This window comes from Netta rufina, assembly GCF_964035555.1.
Source record: "Netta rufina genome assembly, chromosome: 2".
Lineage (NCBI taxonomy): Eukaryota > Metazoa > Chordata > Aves > Anseriformes > Anatidae > Netta > Netta rufina.
Genome location: NC_140124.1, coordinates 53,525,985 through 53,551,915, shown reverse-complemented (window position 1 = coordinate 53,551,915; position 25,931 = coordinate 53,525,985). Strand labels below are relative to the sequence as shown.

The 25,931-nt window shown below is 38.7% G+C and overlaps 1 protein-coding gene across 1 annotated transcript in view; it reads right to left on the bottom strand.

Moving 5' to 3' along the window:
• The window catches only part of ICE1 (interactor of little elongation complex ELL subunit 1), a 32,094-nt gene extending 7,102 nt beyond the window's left edge, over positions 1-24,992 (bottom strand). The window contains exons 1-14 of the mRNA XM_084282885.1: positions 24,888-24,992; positions 23,967-24,025; positions 22,362-22,396; positions 21,863-21,881; positions 20,966-21,077; positions 19,864-19,940; positions 15,402-15,439; positions 13,682-13,764; positions 13,374-13,413; positions 13,230-13,286; positions 12,097-12,186; positions 11,954-12,007; positions 5,643-5,995; positions 300-5,051 (exon numbers count right to left, since the gene is read on the bottom strand). Of these exons, the coding sequence (XP_084139011.1) occupies positions 300-5,051; positions 5,643-5,995; positions 11,954-12,007; positions 12,097-12,186; positions 13,230-13,286; positions 13,374-13,413; positions 13,682-13,764; positions 15,402-15,439; positions 19,864-19,940; positions 20,966-21,077; positions 21,863-21,881; positions 22,362-22,396; positions 23,967-24,025; positions 24,888-24,986 (5,868 nt within the window). The 5' untranslated portion in view covers positions 24,987-24,992. The remainder of the gene's footprint in view (positions 1-299; positions 5,052-5,642; positions 5,996-11,953; positions 12,008-12,096; positions 12,187-13,229; positions 13,287-13,373; positions 13,414-13,681; positions 13,765-15,401; positions 15,440-19,863; positions 19,941-20,965; positions 21,078-21,862; positions 21,882-22,361; positions 22,397-23,966; positions 24,026-24,887) is intronic.
• Between the last annotated feature and the right edge of the window lie 939 nt (positions 24,993-25,931).

Genomic DNA, 25,931 nt, shown 5'->3' with positions numbered 1-25,931 from the left:
TATCCACTACAAAAAATGTGGTGAAAATAAAATACATCTGCTTTCCTGATGAATACATAAAGCATCTACAATTGCAGTTTTGCATCTTGGACACCACTGGCCATTAACTTCTCGTACTGTCTGAAGCTCTCTATTTTGTAATGTTTATACATTTTTAGATATCTGATAATCTTTCAAGACTGCACTTTGCCACTGCAGGTTGCCTGACCCACTGAGAATTCACCTAGCACATACTTAAACTCTTTTGATCTGCACAGAAGTCACTGTTAAAATGCAAAACTCAAAATAATGCTGCTTACCTTGTTTTTTACACCAAATTCACTGACAACTTCTTTCTCTTCATCTCTCATCACTGGAATCTTTGAGATATTGCCCACATAAACATGACTTCGAATAACTGGTAACAAGTCAAAGCAGGATTCAGCAATTTTCTTCAGTGCCAAATAAACTTTCTGGCAATCAGAATCAATAACCTTCTTTACTGGTAAAGATGCTTCTAAACTGGAACTGTGTGCTGAATCACTGATTTCACAGCTCTTGCCATGGAAATTCTCCTGTATTTCAGAGCTTGTGTTTTGATCATTTTCAATAGCAGCAGTATCACCGGGCTCCAGCTTCGGTGGTTCCCTGTCTAATCTCAGTCTTTTTGCACTTCTAGGCATAGATATTGGCAATAATGTCCTTTTTTCAGGATGATTTGATAAGCCTGAAACCAATTGCTGATTCTGCACATTTTTGTCTTGTCTACTGTCAGATTTCAAATTGCTCCCAGTTTTCACAAAAGCAGTTGATGTGGATGCTATTGCTTTGAACCCACCTATTTGAGCCACAGGTCCTGGCAAACTCTGGCTGTCTGAAAGGGCACATCGGTTTAGCTGAATATTGCCTTTCAGGATGTTTAGTGTCCTCGCCCTTGCAGATAGCTCTGGGTACATAGTGTCCAATATTTTCACAGAGTTCTCCTGAGGGGCAGCTGCAGCAGCACCATCGGCTGCACACAGAGGAAATCTTCCAGGGACGGGAAGCGCGTGCTTTGGAATGGAAGTACAAAATTTTAAAGGTGACGAGAGAATCCTTCTACCCACTGCCATCTCTGAAGGTGATGGAGGGGAAAACAAAAGGGCAGATTTGACGGTTGGAGTATCTCTCAACGGAGACATTAGAGGAGGAACAGGGGTTTCACGTAGTGGGGATATCAGGTCATCAAGAGGGGAAAGCAAAGAGGATCGATCAGCAGAAGACATCACTGGGGTCATGGAACATGCAGCTCTTGGAGGAGTAGCCATCAAAGGCAGGAGCAGTGGGGGTAGAGGAGGACCCATCTCTTGCCTGATTTTATTTATAGTCTCAGATAAGCATTTTGTTGGCACAGAAGTATCAGCATGTGCAAGAACTGGCTGAGTTATTTTAACGTCAAGGGTGTTCCTTTTTCTTTTACCTCGAAGCAGTTTTTTTGATAGCCTGCCATGCATTACTTGGACAGCTGCCTTGGTTGAAGCACTCAAGACTTCAGATTGCTCTTGCCCTTTGCAGTTCAATTTATTGGTCTTTTTGGGAACAACATCCACACAAGACTCTGACTCCAACATACGTGAATTCTCAAATATCATTTTTTGTGGCATAGAAGACTGACCAACTGTTTGAGAATTGCAGTCTACATCAGACAGGGCTGGATTTGTAAGATACTTGAGAATAAAGTTTTTCCTACCACTATCCAGGAAGCCCTTCCAAGTACAAGTGGTACGACAGAAACACGAAGGCTGCAAAACACCTAACATAACATTAGTGCTGCTTTCTTCTGAATTGCAAACAGCACAGTTTTGATTATGATTGTATTCTTCAAGAACTGAGATGCCCATATCAACACTGCGTGGTAGACTTTGCTCTGCATTTGACTCAAGCTTTTCACAACCATTTTCTTCTACAAAATTGCCAAGTGCTAACATTCTTGTACTTAGTTTACTGTTTTTTACAGGCATTCTGTAAGTTTCTGACAATCTGGTTAATATCTGGCATATTGGTAATGTATTTTTTGAAGCACTTGGCATCAGAGGTCTTCCTTTGGATGCCCCAGTTTCTAACAGATCTTCCCTACTGTCATTCATCCATCCAGCTACCCTGAATTCACTAGTACCCTCAGCATTTTCAGAGGCTACTAATATACACCCTCTTTTCAGAGAGGTTAAGTCTTTGGGATAAACCTCCCCAACCACATTTGACAACTCATTTGCAGTATTTGGAGAGTCTGTTTCACAGCATGTATCCATACCCACTATAGTACCTGCTTTTAGATGACTATCTGTCACAGTATTTCCTGGGCACGTTGTTGAATGAAGTTCACATACTTGGTTGTCAGCATCAACACTTGCGTCATTTTCCAGAGCACTCACTACAATTCTTGTTGAAGTTCTCAGGTCCTTTTTGAACATGGGAACACATTCAGAATATTTCACATCTCCAACTTTTTGTAGAGGACAGTCCTTCTCTTCAGACACATTGCTCTGCTCTGGGATATCAAAAGCATTTTTAGACCTTTTTATGCTGTCTTCCTCACATGCCTCAAAACTATTCAACCTTTTGCTTTCCTCCCCATCTGTCAGTGAACCAGTTCTAGCAGGATCTGGATTAGCTTCCCATGTAGAAGTCTTGCATTCTGATTCTTGACAAACAAACTTTTGGAAGCTCGAAGTATTCTTATTATAGGAGTTTACATGCAAAATTATTACTTTAACAGATGCCTGAGGTTCTTTATCTACTGGCAGCTCCTTTTCACCTGAAATTTCCATTTCATTTTTGGGTATGTATTCCCCATCAGAGCAGTGGTCCAGTTCTTTGCCTTTTTCAAAAGTAGATGGGATCTCAGTATCCTTTTCACAGCTTTCTAGAGAACTACAAAATGGACTACCCACAACACAATTTTTATCTCCTTTGTTTTTCGATGTATGAGAAAATTCAGAATTTCCTGTGAAATCACTTTCAACAAATTCGACAACTTTCTCAAGACTGTAATTTAAATTACGAGTCACTGTGGATTCCAATCCATTCTCTTGGATAGGGGAATCTGTATCTTCAGAAATCATACAGCTTGTCTTCAAGTTTATTTCAGTAGACAAAGCCAAGCTGCTATTAAAACCCATTTCTGAAGTGTGCTGGCATATGATCTCTGAAACATTACTTTTCTCCTTCACAACATTGTCTTCCCAGTTAAATGAACTGGAACAAGCCTCTATCACTAATTCCTTGCTTTGCTTGTTTAATTCCACTTTTGTTTCATCACATTTATCATTTTCACTTATCAAGAACTGATTCTGAGGTTTTGCAAATTCTGTCTGAGCTGTAAGGTTATTTTCTACTACAGCAGATCGGATGGTATCTGCTTCTTCTAACAGTTTACTGCTCTCATCTACAAAATCTTGATTAACTTGGAATTCAGTCTCTTGAGATTCAAACACTCCAGAGTTCTGAGTTTTGGTCAACTCACAGTCTAATGTACTGCACAGGCTTTCAGCTTGTTTCATTTCACCATTTCTTTCTGTAAATTCTAACACACATGATTCACACTTAGCTACACTGCTTTCCGCATCAGTAATGCATGTCATCTTTGGTACTGCAAGTATAATTTTAAAGTCTGACTTCCCTTGGAAAAAAATATTGTAATCTTCTTCCTGGTATGGTTTATCTTTTAAATATTCCCCTTCCTGTACCTCTAGTAATTTTTCATTTTCTGCACTATTGAATAGCTCAGATGATTTAGCTGTTTCAAGAACACTTTCTTTGTTTACACTCATGGCTAGTTCAATAGATTCGGGTCTGGTTATATTCATGTCTTGCATTTTGAGCTCTTCATCATCTTTTGGAAAGCTGATTCCTTCAACAGTAGATACAGGTAAATAACATTGAGAGACTTGAGCAGTTTCCAGTTCATGTTTTCTGTCCATATCATGTTCTAGTGTATGCACACATTGTTCCTCCAGTGTCTTTTCACTGTCACGTTTTATTTCAGAGCACTGAGAGTGAGCAGAACTCTCCGTAGCTTCAGTGTATGCCTCAGTCTCCAGACTTATTCCCTCACTATTACACTGCATCATTAGGTCTTTAGGACATTCTACTTCACAAAAAGATTCAGAACTACTGAAATCAGACAATACAATTTCAGAGAGTTCTCCCTCATTACTAGCCTCTGCACAGAGCCCTTGCATCTGTATTGCAGCTGTTATTTCCTCTCCATTTATCACTGGTTTTATGCTTTCCTCAACATCGCTTGCTGTATTAGCTACCTTGATTACATCTTTGGATTCATTTTCAACCACTTCATTTTCTGCCAATACATCAGATTTCTCCTCACAGTCTGTACTTTGAAGTACAACGATGCATTGTTCAGGTGGCAAATGAGTAACATTTGGGGGAATGGATACTGCCCTGGGAATTTCGCTCTCTCCTGATAATCCATCTTTTTCTGCCTTCATTAATTCACCATACTTTTCATGCGTACCCTCATAACCACCAGCCCCGATTAAGATCACATTCTCCTCTGTTTGCTCTGCCTCACTGCATCTTTCTATCTGATTCTGCGGCTTAGAACTGTGTAGCATAAAATCAGTTGAAGAGGTCCCATCTGCACTGTGCATTTCCTTGATATCTCCTTTCTTTTCCTCTATGGCTTCCAGTTCATGTGCTGTTGTTTCAGTTAGTTCTGGATCCTCTGTTTCCATATTCACAGAATTCTCCTCCAAACAATCTTTGTTAGTTCCCATGTTTGTAATTAAAGTAGCAGCTTCAGCTTGCTTTGTTTCAGCATCTCTCACTTTCTTGCTCAACATCTCTGGATCAACATGATCAATCTCTTCATTCCTACTCCCGTTATGTGAAATTTCTGCATCAAGACTATGTCCACACGTTTTGTTCCATCTGTTACACTCCTCTTTCAAGCTGAATACATTACAAGAATTTTGAGGCTGAACTTGGTTTTCTTGTAAAATAGACTCCTCTGCAGAAGCACTGCAATCAGCTTCTTCACTGCTGGAACCCGTCACTTCTCCAAACAACATATCCTTTAATGAAAAACACAAAGTTAGTTTTTCAAAGCCCAGTATCACTTTTAAGAGCTATATTTTTCTAAACAAATAGGCTCCTAGCCCTGACAGGCATTGGTTTTGAGAGATTAAGGCTGATAACAGAATTACATCCTTCTCCATCATTGCTCTTCATACTAAACACAAAGCACCTTTGTGAAAATTGAGACCTCTTTGCATACCTACTGACATTCTAAGATTACTGAAAAAATAACATTTGAGTAGGTTCCCCTTGAATTTCAAGCTGTAGAGGTTTACTACAAAAGCCATGCTTATACCCAACAAGAGTTGGGAATGTAGGTCTGTGACATCAGAAAAAGACAGCAGTTGAGACGTGGCTGACTTTGTTTTAAATATACTACAGAAAATTATGGTTTGTGCCCTTCCACAGACAGTGCACTAGAAAGTGAAGAAGTATACATCTAGAGCTAAATACTCATAGAGAGATCCTTTCAGTGCATCACTGTAAGTACCACTGATACACAAAAAAGCTCAAGAATATCAAATTGTTATTCCTGCTGTAATTATACAACCAAGTTAACGCCAAGTCCGACAAATCCTGGAACTCACCTGTTCAGCTACTGGTGAAAGCTGTACTGGAGAAAGTAGAGCAGGGAGAGGCTTGACCCAGTTCAGTATATCCATCACGTTTCCACCTGGGCCCTTTTGCTCCTGATCAGAGAAGTCTGAACTGCTGTATGCCCCATCTGTCCGCATTGTCACAGGTACAGTTTTATCCTCACAACCTTGCAGACATTCTTCAGCAGTCCCGTTCTCAAGATGGTCAACTCCAAGAGGCTCAGTATTCACATGATGTCGCAGGGCTGTTACAGAATTGTGCTTCCCAGCACTTTCTATTGAAGAATAGCAATGTAGTGTTTTGCCATCACGTTTCCTGATCTTTTGATGGTTTTGTACAGCTTCTATGACACAAATATTAAGAAATTAACATTTTTTCTCCCCATCTTTCCTTATAGAGCTAATACACCATAGTAATAAGGCTGCATTACCATCTTTTCAAGTGATGTTCCCTCAGACAAGTAGTAAGAAGCACTTAAGAACGCTTTCAGAAATGTTTTCTATACAGAGATCAGATGTTATTATTCACAACCAACTTTTTCTTTTTTTTCCCCATGAAAAAGACGTAGATGTATGTAGGTACAAAGCACTCCCACCCAAAAAAAAACATTTTCCAACTTCAATCATTAAAACTATTCTCCCCAATTTTTCCTACCAGGGAGGGCCATAAGACTGATGGTCTATCCAGCTCAGTGATTTATTTCCAGTTTTAGCCCAGTTTATTTCCAGTTTTACTGGTGTTCAGAAAAAGCAACACAAGCGTTTGCCAATTAGGATGTAACTCTCTGCTTAAAGCAAGCTGCAGCTTTGAGCCAGCAGCTGCACTTTCATATTTCAAGGATAATGTGCAGGCCAATGACAATTAAATCCTGCCATAAACAGAGTAAGGGAGTTCTTAACTATATACCTGGTTTTATGATTAAACATGCATACGTTTTTAAAGCATTAGTTTTTTAAATTTCTGTCTGCAGTCTACTCATGCAAGATCTTGTCTTTAATGGCATAACTTACGTTAAGCTGGACCCTTAAAAAAAACTTCCTAAAAGTGAGTTGTTTTCTGTGTGTGTGTGTGTTTGTTTTTTTAAGGATAGGAGTCTGTACCACTTAGAGAAAAAACAATACCGAGAGATTCACAATCGCATCAGTTTTATAAAGTTATTCTAGCAGCAAGAAAGCATGTCCAAATGCTCTCTGAGATTCTCTGCACTATACTTTTGTTTTGTTCCTTTTCAAACCATGTCTTATTATTAGATGGTAATCCATTTTTTCTGTATGCAGACAAAACATACTGCTCCAGGGAAGTCTAAGCAGTAAAGACAAAGAACTTGTAATTCTTATACAACATTTGGATATGCTATTTTTTTTATAGTGTACACAAACACTATTGGACACGGCAGTGGCAGTATCCAAGTGAGAAAGAGATCAAGCAATCTGTGTATGTTGACATACCATTACATGGTATAAGGAACAACACATGAACAAAATGGTTTTAAGAGAGGATACACTGATTTAATTGGCACAACTTGACCCCTGCTGGAAAATTAAAATAGAATAGTGTGTTTCATTATTGCTGTGCCTATTTCTCCACTGCTAGAACTTACAGTAATACTCATCAAGCAGCACCAAAGGTAGTATCAGATTTGAAAGCACTGATTTAATTCCACAGGTGAAAACACACCTCCAGTGATCTGTCTCCCAATAAACTTTAAGCACGTTCTAACATGGTAGCTCTTACTGAATGTTTTAGTAGAAAAACTGATCAAAAATATATTTCCAAGATTGCTACAAAAGACACTAGGAGGAAAAGAGGACAATTAAGCCTTATGAGCCTTACAAGGCCAATTTCCTTAAAGATAAATGAGCTCTGACATTTCCTTCAGTCAAAGCTACATCTTAGAAGTTCTAAGATCATACAGTGTTTCATAAAGCTATTTATAAGCTACGGTCACATAAAGCTTCCAGATGTTTCTCATCTCATCATGAAAAACATATTCCCTTTTCTATTTGAGTCTCAGTAGATCATGCATGGGAAAATGAAACCCTTCACTAGCAAGAAGAAAGAAAAGAAGAGTCAGAAGGTAGTTTTCTGTATATAGAAGATTTCTCATGCTCCTTTGTGCCAAACAGTTCTGAGCTCTTAAGTTCCTCCACACTTTAGAAGGAAGAAACACAGAGTTTCTTATTCCCCCCCTAGAACAACTTCAATTAGACAAATGGGGAGTTTACCTTGAACACTGAACTACACAATAGTACTGAGTATAAGGAACTTTACATCCCGACTATCCTCACACAATTTGTCATGTGCCTACATCAGGGCCTAGAATACTGATCCATACCATCCCCTGAAAAGCTCCCTCTGAGAAATAGATCAGAGACTCATTATCAAGCCCTTTTCATCCAAACGATCCTCCCAAAGATCATTATTTTAAAGAAAAAATTTTACTTTTCCAAGGGAATCTCACTCATTCACAGTGCCACTTATCCAAATGATTAAGTTTTGTCCTCAGACCTACAACTTGGAATCTAGCAGCTTCAAACCCTTTCATTGCTGCCTTCCCCCACTTCTGAGAGAAAGTTAAGATTACTTTGAACTGGAAAACACATCAAAAGCTACCACATGCTACTGTGAAATAAGTCTTTGATGGATGGTGGAGAAAGAATAGAAATAAGCAATCCAATGCTAACATCAAGTGTCTTGGAACAAAATAAACTGAGTTTTGCAATTCAAGTATTTGTTCCTAATTGTCCACATTGCAGGACAATTGATTACATTTTCTCACAACCCTAGATAACAAAGTAAATTTCTGAAACAAGATTTCTTTTCCTCTGAAAAAGAAGGACCAGTTTCCAGAGTAAGATGCTGGATTTTTTTCTCACAGTAATCCATCCGTCAAATCACAGAATGGTTTGGGTTGGAAGGGACCTTAACGATCATCTAGTTCCAATTCCCCTGCCGTGGGCAGGGACGCCTTCCACTAACCCAGGTTGCTCAAAGCCCCATCCAGCCTGGCCTTTGAACACTTCCAGGGATGGGGCATCCACAACTTCTCTGGGCAACCTATGCCAGTACCTCTTCACCCTCATAACGAAGAACTTCTTACTAAGATTTAATCTAAATCTCCCCTCTTTTAGATTCATAGAAGACATTACTCCTTGTCCTATAGCTACACTCTCTGACAGAGTCCCTCCCCACTTTTTGTGCAAGCCACCTTTATGTACAGTAAAACCACTATAAGGTCTCCCAAGAGCATTCTCTTTTCCAGGCTGAACAACCCCAACTCCCTCAGCCTCTCTTCATAGGAGAGGTGCTCCAGCCCTTTGATTATCCTCACAACCCTCCTCTGCACTCGTTCTAATATGTCCATGTCTTTTTTGTGCTGGGGGCCCCAGAGCTCAACACAGTGCTCAAAGGTGGGGTCTCACAAGAGCAGAGGGAGAGAATTACCTCTCTCAACCTGCTCTTCATGCTTCTTTTGATGCAGTCCAGGATACGGTTGGCTTTCTGGGCTGCAAGCATGCACTACCAACTCATATTGTCTCATCAGGCAACACCTCCAAGCCATAGAATCTCTTCTGGTTTACAGCAAAAACTCATCACTATCAGCACAGTGTTTGCAAATGCCTGGCAGTAGCAACTGCATGCTTTTCAAGGACAAAGAGCAGTATTTCGCTGACAAAAATAAAAAATAAAAAATCCCTCCACAGAAACTTTCTAACATTGACAAGCCTCAATTTTTCAAATCTTCTCCAGTTATGTGAGTTTTAGGGTGTTTTATACACTTGTTATTCTTTATAGTTATAAGCAGTATTCTAGTTTTCAATACAGCAAACTTACACACACATACATATGAAACAAATAATTAGGGAGAACACTGCAAACCTGAAAGTAACTGCACAAGGCTGCATTTCCTAAAATGGTATTATCTTGAGAGGTCTTCCTATGGTCTTACAGATAGAAATGAGGTCCACTTAATAACTCACTCACATCATATGGACTTTAATCTCAAGGTCATAAAACATACACAGGTCCTTCGGGATTCAGTCTTATCTTTGTATGTTACATTTAATGCCACTACCTTCTATCTCCTGTAATCTGGTATTAAAGCAGATACCAAGGTACCTCCAAGATGCTCCTTTTCACCCCTGCTCTTAACATCTATATGCAGCTTCTCTGCTATCCTGGGATCCAAACCAAAAGGAAGATCAGATAAAATGGGTATAGCTCTGTAGCAGGCCAGATTTAGCTCAGAACCCTGTTGTACATACTACTTGAAGAGACTCAGCTCATCCCAGACGTGGTCTTCCCATCTTCCCTCATCTCCTCTCACCATAAGCCTGCATACAAACAGTGCATGTTGGAGAATCCAAATTAACAAAATCTTCAGCATTGGGCTGCAAGATTCTTCAAATGCTTCTTCACATGCCTGCTCTAACTGTAGATGGCTTCATCCTCAAACTACACAGGAAACAGGTTTTCAAATTTATAAAACAAACAAACAAACAAACAGGAATGTCCTATTAACCTCAAATTATGGTCTAAGGTTATTGGTCTGACGTTCAACTGCAGGTATGGCCAACTTCATTACTGGAAGATTTATAAAAGTACTACCAAAACCAAGACAAAATGCTTTTAATTTAAATTTGGCAAAACCTCGTTGCTTTCTGAGGCTTTCACAATGGCTTGTTCCTTCGTAAAAACATGAATGGAAAGCCTGATAAATCTTGCAGTTTACATATATGTACACGTTCTTCAGAGAAGTTATTCAAAGTGGTATCATCTTTGATGGAACAGAGAAAGCTCTAATTGTTACAGATATTTTACAAAACATTTGACTGTACAAAAAAATCAGCCATGGAGTTATCTTCCTAAAAGGATAGATCCAGACAGACAGAAGAACTGACATTCTTGGGGAAAAAATACTTCAGCAATATCACCAGCAAGTTGATTTTCTCTCTAAGACGAAACTATGTCAATGTTGGACAAGAACTTAGGGCAAAATCATTAAGATAGGTAATACAAATCCAAGGTAATGGCCACTGAAAGACAGAATAAGATGGCTGTCCTGGGCTTCAAGAGGAGAAAAAAAAAATCATAGTTCTCCTTTAGAAGATGTGAATAGGAAAGATGCAACAGGAGACCTGGAATCTGAAGTTCTCCTTGTGGTGGATGAGAAGGGGATCTGATACCCTCCAGAGTTGATTTTGCTTGTCATTTGATTGAGCCTTGATCAAGAAATCAAGTTCAGGATATCAGGGGACAACTGTCTAGCTCAGTTCTGGAGCTTGAAGCCACAGATTTGCTGCACTGAATTGGTCGGGATGAAATTGATAAACTGGCTTAAGATACTGTCCTTATATTTTGGTACCTCCTAAGTCAATTCCTTTGGAATACAACCTAAAACCAGATTCATCAGGGTCTAGACTTGTAGCAGAGTTTCAGATTTAATGGGGTGGGGAAACAGCACAATGGTTCACTTTCAAAGCTCTTAATAATGCAGTGTACTTATTCCATACAGTATCTCTACAACCTGAACTACAGAAAAAAAAAAAATGGTAGAGCAAATAAAAGAAAAATTAAAGATTGATAAGTACACTCTGGAGAGGCAACTACAGAAATATCAATCCAACTGCAAGCTCTGGAGAGGCAACTACAGAAATATCAATCCAATTTCAAGGTATCTATTGCTCTTGAGGGCAGAAGGAAAACAACATCTGTTCTATGATGTTAAAGCACTGAGGTTTTTTCTCAATGTGTATATGGATAACTGTTCAGATTATTTTTTAGAATTATACTGAGTATTTTGTTACAAAATTATACATTATGTTGCTCTGTATCATGAATCTGAAAATTAATGCACCATTATATAATTCAGGAAGATATGAATGAACAAAATAGTCGTAAGAGCTTCTTAAATTTTACAATGTAATTATGTTACCATGTGTTTGTTTAGGACCAAAAAGAATTTATCGTGCTATAATAACTAAGGTACAAACATGAGAGGTATGTTTTGACTACATTGACTATCAGCTGCTTTGACTATTTCTAAGAATTTGATTTCTGAACTGTAACAGCAGATTAAAATTGGGTTTTGTTTATAAGAGCAATGTAGCATAACTGGCTGTTCAAATTAAAATTTGCAATTATTTTCAAATATTCTATTCACACATGTACTTGACCAGACAATCACAAATAAAAGTATTTAAGTCTATCCAAAAAGTGTTACACAAACAGTACCCAATCTGATGATAAGGCTACACCAAGGAATTTGCATACTAACGCATTTACATTTACTGGAACCTACCTTCTGTAATAAACAGTCTTCTTTTTTCGGGCCGTGCCTTATCCTGAGCAGAAGCTGAAGAAAGAAGGTACCAATATTTACTTATTTTTAATTAAAAAAGAGACAGCTTCAACAGAATTCCAATACCTGACATGACATCTCACCCAAGATAGGATCATTTTCCCGCTTCTCTCTTTTTCCTTTTGCACTGTCAATGCACATCCAGAGTTCTTCCAACAAGTATTTTATTTTTTCTGTTAAACAAAATGTTTTTATAAATTGAGGAAAACTTCAGTGGCTCAGAGAGCCTAGATTTTTTTTCTTTGTTCTTACTCAAAACACAGACATGCCTACAACTAAATATACACAAAAATTAAGACAACTGGGCATTTTAGCTTGCGAGGAAGAAAAAGAACTAAATTAAAAGTTAAATGCTGAAATTGGATTCCAATTCAGGACAATCCAAAAGGCAGCAAAAACATGTGAAGACCCAGAAACAACCAGAAGGTCTACTCTTTTTATAGAATTTTAATTTTCGCAAAAAACAAAATGCAAGCACTGAAAAGCAGGACACGGAAAGCAGAAGTTTGTCTTTTGCCTGCAAATCATCTTCAGAATTTTCTAGACAATATAAAAGTAGTATTTTAAAAAGTGTAGAAATACAAAAATATGGTTGCTTAAAGCTTGGCCTCTATCTGCCCTTAGTACTTTAGAGGAAGTTTTGAATGAGTTAGCTCCATTGTGCCATTAGGTTTGGATAATTTGTAGCAGATATTGTACATCATTACAAATAAATAAAAAATAGAATAGTATAGAAAAAAAACTATACATCCTGACTTTCCACTTGAATTAGAGAGCCCCACACAGCCTTTGTAACAGATTACACTATCTTGTCTCTTTTGCTTTGCATACTTTTATGATGTTGTTGAGCTGCAAGACAGTGGGATTGTTTGTTTGTTTGTTTTTCAGTGTTTGCATTCTGGTTTATAATTGCAAATCAAACTGCTGTGCATACACATGGGGTAGACCGTAGTCATTTTAATGAATCAATTATCTTTCTTATTGCAAAAGTTAAAATATTCATCTATTACATTCTTCCCTCAATGGCATATATTTCTATCAACTACATCTACTCTTGACAACAGAGGATACTAACAGAATTGCTATAAGAGTGTAACTCCAAGAGCTTCAAATGCTTTAAAAAACCCAAGGAAGAGAATAAGCAGTTTTCCAGAAGTCTTACAATTAATTCATAATGGTTTGGTCTGCATAGAGACAGGCCTTGCAAAAATCTTACCTTTGTCAATATCTGTTTTAAGATCTTCACTTGAACTCTGGGTCTCTGCATGTTTAACTATTGAGAAGTAGAAGAGAAAAGGAAGTGTTCAAATGGAATTGTTAACACACATAAATCTGAAGGTAATCAAAACTGAGTACATACCCTTTCTGCATTTCTCTTTAAGAACACCATCAAGTTTTCCCTGTTAAAAATAACTACTGTTAATTTTTCATTCAATACTCAGCTTGTAGAAAATGACCTAAATTACCATGAAATCTAAATCTACATTTCAAATGTCATGCCTCAGTTTCAAAATTCACCATCTCTTAAGGTGAATTGCTATGTTTATTTACTCAATACCCCCAACAAATGAACTTTCACTATTTCAATGTCTGTATTACAACTTGCTTTTTTTTTCTTCTTCCAGAAGTACTCAAGAAAACCACACCTACAAAACAGGAAAGTCTTACCTGTGCCTTCTTTAGTTCCTTTTCAAGCTTTTTCTTTTCAGATTTCAATAGTTTAAAGTCCTGACTATGTTTTGTTGCAGCCTCTTCAAAAGAGAGAACCAAAATTCCAGTTAGACACTAAACAAAGAAACTACTTTAACTACTACTGGTTACTAGTTTGCACATCATATTATGAGAAAAAAAGGAGCATGAAAAATGTACTGAAGTTTTATTTTAGCTCATCAAGACTTCAAACGTTAAGCACAACTCATACATGTATCTTTTCTCTATCTGCGTATCTCGTGTTCTAAACTACTAAAATACATTTATTGCTTTTTCAACTTACAGGCAAGAAACAAGAGTGTTTCACATTGTACTTAAGAACAACATACACTAAGTAAAAACGGGAGCAAAATTAGGAGTGAAGTCAATGTTTTTTCACATGCTTCATTCTGTTACTTAGAACAGAGGTTCTGGTTCAAAGATGAAAACACTACAGCCAACTGCATTACAAAATGTAGGTAGCACTACTATAGGTAGCACAGATAGGCATAGAGTACTCTAACTCTCAATATCTAGCATCAACCTTGAGAGAGTGCAAATGGGTGGGAATAAACAGGCTATAGCAGATAAGTGAGGTTCCTGGGGAAATTCATAAGCCATGGGGATGCTTGAAAGAGCTTTGTGAAAATCAGCTTGGTGACTTATATGCAGAGAGCAAAGAGAGTTGGAAACTGTCTGCTGACCAGGTCAAGTCACAGAAGACAACATCCCGAAGAGAAGACCATTAAAAGGCAGATTAGGTGGTAGGCTGACAAGAACTAATCATGGGGAAAAATCAGGACTGACAAAAGATAAACCAGTCACTAAAACTGGGAAAAATACAAACTATCTAACAGTATTTTGTTGTAGCTCTGCCAGAATATGCATTTGGGGCTAGAAGGTATAAAAACCTTGCTGCCATGTACAGGAACTCCAAACTACCTGTACTTTACAGTAGGATTTTGGGGGCTTCTAACATTAAGACACAAGTCACCCAGTTTGTTGTGGCCAGTTAACAAAAAATAATGTTTTAAGGTATATGGATATTTAAACTGTGGTAAGCACAGCTGTACCAAACCAAACTGAAAAAACAAAACAACACTGTAACTGCCAGAATATTTACAAATCAGCAAATATGTCAGGATCACTACATCTTTAAATATGAATATAAATACAAGTAGAAGAATCCTATCAAGATTATTGGTGCACTGGAGCACTTGCCCTGTGAGGAAAGGTTCAAGGAACTAGACTTGATTAGCTTGAGAAGAAAAAGCTTTGAAAGGATCTAAGAACAGCTTTCCTACACCTACAAGGTATCAAGAAGACAGAACCAGTACATTCAGTGGGGCATGGTGGGAAGATGAGACAAGAGAGGTTCTAACTGGCGGTAAGGAAAAGCTTTTTCACCATGAGGGCAACCTGGAAGCGGATCAGATTGCCTACAGGTTGGTCAGCTTACATCCTTTAAGGTTTCCTTCAAACCTGATTTACGCAATGAGCCTGATACTCTGTTGAAAATATTCTGCAGAATGGCAGGTGTATTTCAGAGGCTAAGCAGCACAGAGAGACCTGACTTGTCTTGCTCCCCGGGGCCTCAGAGTTAGTTTTTCTTTAACTTTTTCAATTGCTTTTTTGGATGCAAAAGGAATCAAGAAATGGAACAGGATGACAGCACTGGTGACACAATATAGAAAGTTACCTTCAAGTTTCTTCACTTTTGCTTCCAGTTTCTTTCTCCTGTTAAAAAGAAGACATTAACAGATCATTTTTTGAATAGGATAACGTTGTATGAAAAAGCACCAGAAAACCCATGTAGCCATTTCAGAGAAAGAACACTTCATAAATTCAGGGCCTGTGAGACCAATATGCCCCTGAATTTGAAAACTTAAATCAGCAGCATGCTGATGACATTCTTACAACAGCCACATCTGTTACAGAGGCAGTCTGCTCTTTTCTTAAGTGAGTCAGTCTGCTAATCCAGGCATATAACTTCAGCTACAACTTGTAGCAACAAAAACATCCTGAGAAAACTGCTTTTGTTTTTTGTTTTGTTTTGTTTTGCATTTCTGTGATGTAATGATGCATTGGGTTTACTTGGTAAGGTTTTGGTAGTGGGCCAGGGTGACCTCCATGAGAAATGACCAGACATTGTCCCCATGTCAGACACTGCCAGTTCCAGCCAGCCCCAAAACAGACTCACTGCAGGGCACAGCTGAACCACACACTATCACCTCTGTGATAACACATTTAAAAGAGTGAAAAACACTGTGCAGCAACCGTGAGAGAAAGGAGTAAGAAAAATCTGACAAACAACCCTGCGGACACCAAGGTCAGTGAAGGAGGAGGGGAGGGAGGTCTTCCCTGTGCTGGAGCAAAGTATTCTCCAGCAGCTTGTGGAGACCATGGAAAAGAAGGCTGTCCGCCTGCAGCCCATGGATAACTACATCAGAGTGGATATCCACACTGTGGAGGACCCTGCAGGACTGCATCCCATGGAAAGGACTCAAAATAGAGCAATTCTTGAAGAACTGCAGCCTGTGGAATGGATTCATCTAGGAGCAGTTCACAAAGGACTGTACCCCATGAGTGGGACCCCACGCTGGAGCACATGAGGTATGTGAGGAGGAGGGAGTGGCAGAGAAAGAGTTATGAACCGACCATAACCATTCCCTATCTCCTCTGTGCCACTTGTGGGGAAAGGAGGTAGAAAAATTAGAAGTGAAGCTGAACCTGGGAGGAGAGGGGTGGGGAGACAATGTTTTTAGTTTTGTTTTTATTACTCACTATACTATGCTGCTATTAATTCAATTAATTTGCCGATAAGTCTGTTTTGCCCATGATAATAATTGGTGAGTGATCTTTTTGTCCTTAACTCAACACACAAGTTTCTTTTCACTGTATTCTCTCCCTGTGTCGTGTTAGGAGGGGGGAGTGAGACGGCAGCGTGGTGGGCACATTGCAGCCAGCCAGGGTCAACCAAACGCAAACGCAGACAGGTTAGTCTTATTCCTTAAAAACAATTAAACTTTGTTTATAATCATTAGCAATGACATCCTCGGGAATAGTCTTCAGCATCACTTATGTCCTATAGATTCTTGTTCAGAATATCCTATTGTTTGCTAAATTCAAAACAAAACCAATTATTCAGCCTAAACTTCTTAATTCAGCACTTCCAACCCCACATTATATGCAAAACAAACAGAACTGGAAAAAAAAGAAAAAAAAAGTACACATACTGCCAATGCTCACAGATCACTTTGACGAAGATCAATACTGTTCATCCATTCCTCACATTACAGCTTTTATAACAGACTAAGATTTGCAGCCTTAGCCCTTCAGGATGTGGAAGCTTTAATCAGCATTTCAGATGTTAACTGGAGGGCATTTGAGAAACCACTCAGAGAACTAACCAACTAACTAATTATCACCAACTAACCACCTTTGGAATGTTTAGCAGTAAAAGTATTTGAACTTAAAAGACAGACTGATGCTCTCGGGCCTTTTCTGCCTGAACAGGGTCATAATTAATTCTCCTTATACTCTGATGACTGCTTCGACAGTCAAGCCACAGGTGAGAATTTCATAAAAAATAATCATTTTAAGACATCTTTGAAGTGCAAAAGGAAAAAAAAAAAGGGGGGGAGGGGGGGAAGATGTCTTTCAAAAATAACAGGTAACGAACTTACGGTTTTCTGTAGGTTGTCTTCTGACAAATGCACAGAAGTAATGCATTTACAAACAGATAAGAACCTGAGTAACCAGACAGCCAATAAATGCCAACATTTTATCATTGCAACGATATTTGCCATAGAATTACTTTTATAAGTGCTTTAATTACCTTTTGACTTCCTGTTTTCACCAGTTATCATTATTAATTATTTTTTATTACTTTTATAGTGGTATACTAATTTTATCAATCTATGCAAGTATATAAAGAAAAAAATGTTAACTCTAATAATTAAAAAAGCAAATTTTCTAGATGATGCATTTGGACAGAATTTGTCTTATGCTACACAACTCAAGCTCCTATCTGATCTTCAAGATACATGCACATCTTCATCTGACAGAATGCTATGCTAACAGAAATTGCATTCAGAAGAATACATACAGTATTATAAACTACAGCAAATATAATGTGATTATATTTACAATACTCAACAACTAAAAATAAAAAAGGAAAAAAACCTGTGTCTGTCATATCTTTTTTTATCAGTAGAGCGAATATGAACTTTTAATTAAATGAGCAACCTTACTTCTGGAACAGACTTAGTTTCGAACACTTCTTTCAAATCTCCTCTATAGAAATGATTTCATATTGAGAATCTTCTTAACAATGGACACGCTAGATGATTTATCTCAAGTTATCATGGTTCTTGTAACTTCAGAAAGGAATTACCATCCTTGTAAGCATTCAAATCTCAACTAAACAATGGCCTAAGCAACCCAACTTTAAAGCTGGCTCTGACTGGCAGACTGGACCAAGGGACTTTGGAGATCGTTTGATTGTTTTTAACCTAAATTATTCTACAGTAACTGTAGATTAACATTCACTGTATGAACAATTCACTAGAGTTCCACTTGCAGAGTGAAGAAACCCAGCTTGCAAACACATGTGATTGACTGCTTAAAACAGCCTCAACACCAAATGTGCATGAATTAGCTACAGAATCACAGAAGAGATCACCCAGTTTTGTGTCATCTACAAACTTGCTCTGCCCCATCATCCGGGTCATTAATGAAGATGTTAAACACAACTGGAACCAGTAATGGCCCCTGAGGTATACTGCTAGTTACTGTCCTCCAACTAGACTTTGTGACACTGGTCACCACCCTGTGGGCCTGTCCATTCAGCCAGTTTTCAGCCCACCTCACTGTCTGTCCATCTATCCCAAACATCAACAGCTTGTCTGTAAGGATCTTATGGGGGGACAGTGTCAAAGGCCTTACTGCAGTCCAGGTAGACAATAGTCTCTGCTCTCCCCTCATCCATCTGGTCATCAGAGAAGCTTGTCAGGTTGATCAAACATGACTTCCCCTTGCTGAATCCAACCTGACTACACTTTCTTGTCCTTCATGTGCCTGGAAATGGCTTCCAGGACTAGTTGATCCACCACCTTGCTGTGGATCAATGTGAGGCTGACCAGTCTGTCTGATCAGCTCCTGTGTCCTCCTCCTTCTCACCGATATGAGTGACAAATAGGGGATAGGATATATATCTATACTGGCAGGCTACATTGCCTGGACACCCGGGTTCTCAGTTTCCTCCTGAGATTAAGTCAACAATGCTCTCTGCTGCTCTTAAAATTGGAAGATGTGTTATGAATTCCTTCAAGCTTACAGAACAGGGTACTTAAATGTGCAAAAACGTGCAGTCTGGCAGAAGTGGCAACAAGAAGTGACAACAGTGACAGACTGCGTTTACAATCTTTTGCATGATAGGAGCTTGCTGCTGTATTTGTGAGTACCACGTGCTTCACAAGGCATGAAAGACACAAGAATATATCATATGAGGTTCTCAGTGAATGCTCCAATTCCTCACTCATCTCTGTGGCCCTTCACTGGAATTATCTCCAGTACATCCATGTCTGTCTTGTACTAGGGAATCCAGGACACGGTAGTACAGGTGTGGCCCCACTAGTGCTGGAAAAAGGGGAAGAATCACTTCCCTAAACATGTTGGTAATAACAAAATAACTTAGGAACATCGAAAATGATAGTCTTGAGTTCCTTCAAGGAAGGAAAAACCAAAGGAAGGAGTAATCAATGAAGTCCCATTGGGATGCATGCTGGAACACATCAGAAATAAAAGCTGACTACAAAAAGTAGCAGAAAGCAAGCATTAGTGTTAATAAGTGTGAAGCGATGTACATGGAGGAAAGTTACTGCAACTACAAATTCACAACACCCAGCTGTATACTGGCTGGTTCCCTTTTGAGTTTATAAGGAGCTTTCCAAACAACACTGAGAAGTCACAGTTCCGTTCCACAGCTCATTTAGAGGCTAGGACCATTAAAACACAATTAGACAAATTATTTACAAAGTCCATCAAGAGCTGTAAGACATGACAATCACGCATAAGCTCCAGCTAAGGAAGCCTCTGAGTGACTTGTTACTGGAAAAACAATTTGTTAAACAAACAAACAAACACAGAGTATCACTCACACAGCATCGCTTTTTACTACTTCTTCTTTAATTTTAACATATTCCAGTTGACTTTCCTGATAAATCTTGAGAGAACTCTGTGAAAAAAAAAGAATGCACAATGAAAACATGTCCTTATGAAGGAGATTAAAATAAATATAGCATTTTAACTATTCTAATGAAAACAGCTGCATAGCAAAAAAAAAGTGTATCTAATGAGGAAAAAAAAAAAAAAAAAAAAGAAAAAAGAAACATTAAAAAGTCATGTTAACTTGCATTTTTAAAGGTAAAATTTATAGCAAGAATATATATATATTTACATCTTTTGAGTATGTGCTTCCAAGACCTATTTGGACTGTAACTCAAAGCTCAAGTCAAGCACACAGCTACTATACACCATCATATACATAACCCTACTTCTAAGCGAATTCCATCAGGACATCAACTATCAATGCTTGCTGAGGGAAGAAAATTTAAAGATAAAAGTCAAGTCTAACACAGAAGAAAAACTATGTATAGTGACACAGCAGATGTTAATTCTCTACTTTATATCGGAATTAAACTATAAAAGGTGGTGGGTTTATTTTTGGCAGAAGTAATAGTTAATGTCTAGTAAATATCTGTATTAAGGGGAATTGAACAGTCAATTTTTTTTCTGCAGAAGACTAGATTTCAATTTAGACATGGGAGAGAAATTAGGAATCAAATCAAGTAGCTAATAACATAAAAGCGTATGTTCAAAACTGTAAAAGAAGCAAAGCACTAACTATTCTGGATAGACTTTCTTTGCACCTTTTTACCAGTACACATTATGGAGAATTAAGTAATTTAGTAGTACTGAAACAGAAATACACAGGAATTTGACTATACCTCCTTCCTTCCTAAATAATGAAATAAAAAACAAATAATATGATCAAAAATCATAGGAACTACAGAAGCCTGAACTTTTTCCCTTATCTGAAACTTGCTAAGGTTTAATTTGTTTTACCTAAAACCAGAACTCCCTATCCAACAAGCTGGAAGTAACTGGGCTCATTAAAACCTGCCTCATTAAGATGAGCATTAAATATGTTTATTTCCTTCAACAGAGTAAGTGCAAGTTATTTAAACCTTACAAGCACACCTTTTTCTCTTCCAACTCTGCTTTCAAGGAACCCAACTCTTCCTGGCCCTTTTCCAGAGGCAGGATTTTCTGCAGCATCTGCTCCACTTGGCAACGTAGAGCAGAGATCTCTCTGAAACAGGAAATGTTATTTAAATTTTTTAAAACTGCCAAAAAATATGTGCACTTTTAAAGCCTAAACTCAGTGTTCTGATTCTTCAGGCAAACTTCCAAGTATTTTGCTTTTCCCTATGGAAAAAACCTCTGACAGATACCCAAACGCTTTAAGAGCCTAAGTGTTCTCATTTTTCCATCTAACATTTTACATTCAAAGAATATTCAAGATCTGATTTTGAAACATTAAATGGAGCCTAAAGTTGAAAGTGGGCAGACTGCCTGCACTACACAACAGTACAGCCCAGCTACATACACTGAAGCATCAGGAAAAAGTGTCTCCATGGAAGCAGTGCCACAAAATTAGAGCAGAGTCCAACCATGGGACTTTTCAGCAGGCAGGACACGAAGTCTGTAAGGATGATGTTCTGTCTTTTCCTCTGTTAATAAGTAGAGCAAGTAAGGCTCACAAACTCTAAGTCAAAATACTTCAGGCAAACAGGGTCTCCCCAAATAGGCTTATATTTAGCCACCACCAAAAGATGAGCTCTGCATTTCCATTCGGTCATTTCAGGCTTTTATGCAATACAGTGCCGGGACAAGTATTTCACACATGTACAGGGAAGGCAGGGCAGATTTCCCCCCTCCAGGGCATCTTTGCTAACTGTGGCCTACGAGGCATGCCAAAAGAAAGGACCAGTTTAATAGTTCAGTGTAGACTGAGAACCATTGCAGCAGACAACTGAAACTGTCCAAGACACAGAGAACATTGAAGATATAGTAAACAGTTCAGATCAAACTTACCTTTCAGCAAACTGAAGCTGTAATCTCTTGTTAAGGTTGAAATTTAAAACAGTCTGCCCTACCTCCTTAAGTATATTTCAGTCCAATTGCCACTTGTAAACAAATATTTAATAATGACTTCCACCCAACAAGCGAATTATGTGTTTGTGTTATGTCATGTATTTAACAAAAACATTTCCGTATGTTGAAGTGAATAAGCAGGGCTTCTTCTGCTTGAAAAAAAACTGAGTCATTATCAGCAATGCACATTTGAAATAGTCCACGTTAAACCATATATGAGACACAACCAGACCTTAAGTACATAAGCTTAGTTCCAAAGCTCTATTTTCTTTAATTCTCCAGTCTGTTCTTTACTAGAGAGGCACCCTCTCTTAAATTGAGCTTTAAATAAAAACCCTCAGGCCCCCTTATTAGAAATGTTAAAAAATATACTAATTCTGTGAAAGAAATGATAAATACACTAATTCTGTAAGAAAGCTTTTAGAAAAATAAAGGATATCAGTGCATTTCTGTTGATACTCGGTCAGCAAACGACTGCAAGAAAAACAAAATATTAGTCATAAAAAACAACTGTACTAGTCAGTTTCTCAGATGATTTCAACAATTACATCCTAAGATACCTTTCCTTTTGCTTTATAGATAAATGCAGGAAATAAAAGATTGGTTTGCATTTTCTGATAGAAGTCAACATAACCCTTTTGTTTCATCAAGCCACTCAAAGCTCAAATCAGACTTCTTTAAAATGAAAATACAACCAAACAGCTAACAATTAGATGAAGCTAATAACTATTTTCAGCTTTCAAAAAAAAAAAAAAAGAAAGAAAAAGAAAATAAGAAAGGAAACATACTATTTGGGTAAAGACGGTGTGTGTGTATACATATGGGCATGTATGTGTCTGTGTGTTTACATATATATGTATGTATGTATATGTTTATCACCAAAGTAAATCCTAGTTTCCAAACTTAAAAGAATGCCTTCCTAGGAAAGAATGGAAGAAAAATAATTCAAAAGACTCTAAAATGCTTTAATATTTACACTATTCTCCTAGAAGCCATTGGAGTATAACACCTATAACATCTATTCTGACCCAAGGTGTACGGTGGCCCAAGGGATAGCACCACGGACAGCTATTCCCTCCTTTCTTCACGTTTTACAGCTTTTAAGAATGGAGAGAAGAACGAGGATGAGAACAGTGGAAGTTACTTCTGCGCAGAGAGTGCTGCATTACTTTCTCTTGCAACAGTTAAAGAGTCATCAAGTAAGGCAAAAAAGAAAGTGACTGGGCTGCAACCAGGTAGAGCAGAGGTAAATCCCACAGGACCTGAGTGCACAGGCAGGATGAAGGACTCAAAATTTCAGGGTAGGAAAAGTAATCTACGAAAGCACAAACAGTAAAGGAGTTTTGAAGAAAAGGGTCTCAGTTAAACAGTGAGGACTCTCTTAAATCCTTTCTGGAAACTAGATTAGCTAAAGCCAGATTTACATTTATCTGGAAAAGGGTACTTAAGAAATAAGCCATAACCAGTAGGAGACATGGCAAGGATATCACGCCATGATATGAATGTATATGTAACATGTTTTATGTTGATGGTTATTGAGAAGTGGAAGCAATCCCAGAAGAGAACTAAGAAAACATTTTAGAACCTTATTGTTCTGACCGTCATACAGCCTCACTTTTACATATTCTGATATTTCACTCCAGCAGCATTTCATACCTGAAAAGATTAGGTTTTCTTGAAAGGGTATGTATACACCTGTGCTTGACTTTTGGTTCTCATACTACACGGTCAGCAACAGACAAAATGAAATAAATCCCTTCAAAGAGCTTCTTCTGCTAAATACCTGATCATAATAATAAATAAGGTACATAGCTACATAAAATATCTTTGTTTTTGCTACTACTACATCAAGATGTTTTAGGGAGAATAAAGAAGCCTTTAAATCTAGATTTAAGATCTGTTACTGAAAAAGTTACTTGCATTTAGAGGATGATTTAGTTTTGTGCAGTAATGAATATCTACATCCCACAAAGCATACTTGCCGTATTACTTAAAGAAATTAAGAACAGTAACAACAACAATACACTCGTGCAATTGTACTTACTCGCCATTGATCAGTTTTTGCTTCAGTGCAACTAATGCTGCTACATATTCATTTATATTCTGTAAGGAAGAGTCTCAAGTCGGTAAAGAAGTTCCACACCAAAAACAGTACCACACGCTGCAAACGCCCCCTGACCTGACTGCTGCTGGTCTACACAGAACAATAATCTGGTTTTGTGACTTCTCTTACAGGATAAATTGTCGTTTACTAAAATATGTGTTAACTTTAGGGTTTGTGTACAAATATATATATAGAATGTAGACTCCGCATGGAAGTATGCATGCTTAGATGAGGCCTTACTATAGTAGCTCTTCAAACTCTGCTTTTGCGTTGGATTATATACAAAAATCGCTAATGCTTTTTCTCTCAAAAGTGAAATTAAGCTTTTTTTTTTTTTTTTTTTTTTTCTCTCAAAAGCGAAATTGAGCCTTGGAGGAGTATTTCCAGTGAACGGCATCTAGTTCATTCAAGGTTACAGATTTCCCAGCCTCATCAATTGTAGCAACTCTAGGTGTGGTTGAACACCTACGAACCCTCAGCTGGGCCTTCTCTTCATCTGAAGGGGAAGCAATGATAACCCAAAGAGCTACGCTATATATGTGTGTATATATATATATAAAACCCGACACTCTGGTTTTAAAGCGCTTTAAGGAGCGGCGGCGGGCAGCCTCCTCCCACCGCACCGAAGCGGCCTGGAAAGGATACGACGCAAAATTCGCTAGCAGGTCCTCCTAGCCATGCCGCAGAGCCTGCGATGCAAAGACACGAGCCACTTTTCCGCCGCACACCGCACCGCACCGCATCCCCGCCGCGCCGGCAGCCCCCCACACCCCACCACCACCACCACCACCACCGCCACCCACCCGTCCCTCATCCCGCAGCCCGCCCCGGGCCCCCCGGCTCCATGCCGGCGGCCGGTACCTGCTGCAGGACCCCGCAGTTGGCGCAGCCCCCGGTGGTGGTGGTGGCGGTGGCGGCGGTGCCGGCCGGCGGCGGCGGCGGCGTCTCCCCCGGCATCATGGTGCCCCCCGGCCCCCCGCGCTGCTCCCGCCCTGTCACAGCCGCGACGCCGCCTCAGCGAGGACCCAGCCGGCGCTCCCCCGCCTCCACGGAGCGGCCCCAACGCTGCCTGACTGGAAGCTTCCCCCACGGTCCCTCTCTGAGCTTTGTCGTTAAATAAAGAAATAGAAGGTTGGAAGGACTGGAGTCTGTGAAACGCCGTTGGGTTTAGTGTTTCCAAGCGTCGTGAGACAAGCTTAAGGCTGGTTTTCGTCTTTAGTTGATTACATGGAGGAGTTGGTGATGACTGTTGATACCTGTGAATAAAGCCGCTTCCTCGTTCTGACAGTAGTAAAGAACTCGGGAGTATGAAGTTCTAGTTTAAAAATATAAAAATAAAAATAAAAATAAAAATAAAAATAAAAATAAAAATAAAAATAAATGCTGAAAGAACATAGCAGAGAACTGTTACCGTTTACATAAAATCCAGATGAGAACTAAGAGAACGAAGTAGCCAGAAATAACTGTTGCTGGCCAGAAACAGCAGACAGAGAACATTGTATTATGGGGAAAAAAAAAAAAAAAAAAAAAAAAAATAAATCTGTCTGTGTGTTGCATTTGAAGCACTCAAAGCTGCTTGACTGACAGGTGGCACCTGCTCGCAGATTAGGCCAGCAGTCTCTGAATTTCTCCTGTATTGGGTTCTTTGCAAAGAGGTGGAAAGTATTTCAGTGTATTATGTTGTACCTCTTTCAAGACAGTTTCAGGGTTTCATCAAAGTGAAGTTGATGAAAGATTCCTACTTATTTCAGTGGATGTTGGTTCTTGCAACTTATACACCTGATCTGAAGTTTTCCCGAGAAGTTGCTCAAAAAGTAAACATTTAAGCTAACTAGAAAATTTTCAACTAACAAATTCTGGGATTAATAGAATCACAGAGTCAACTTCTAAGCAAGGCTCCTTAAA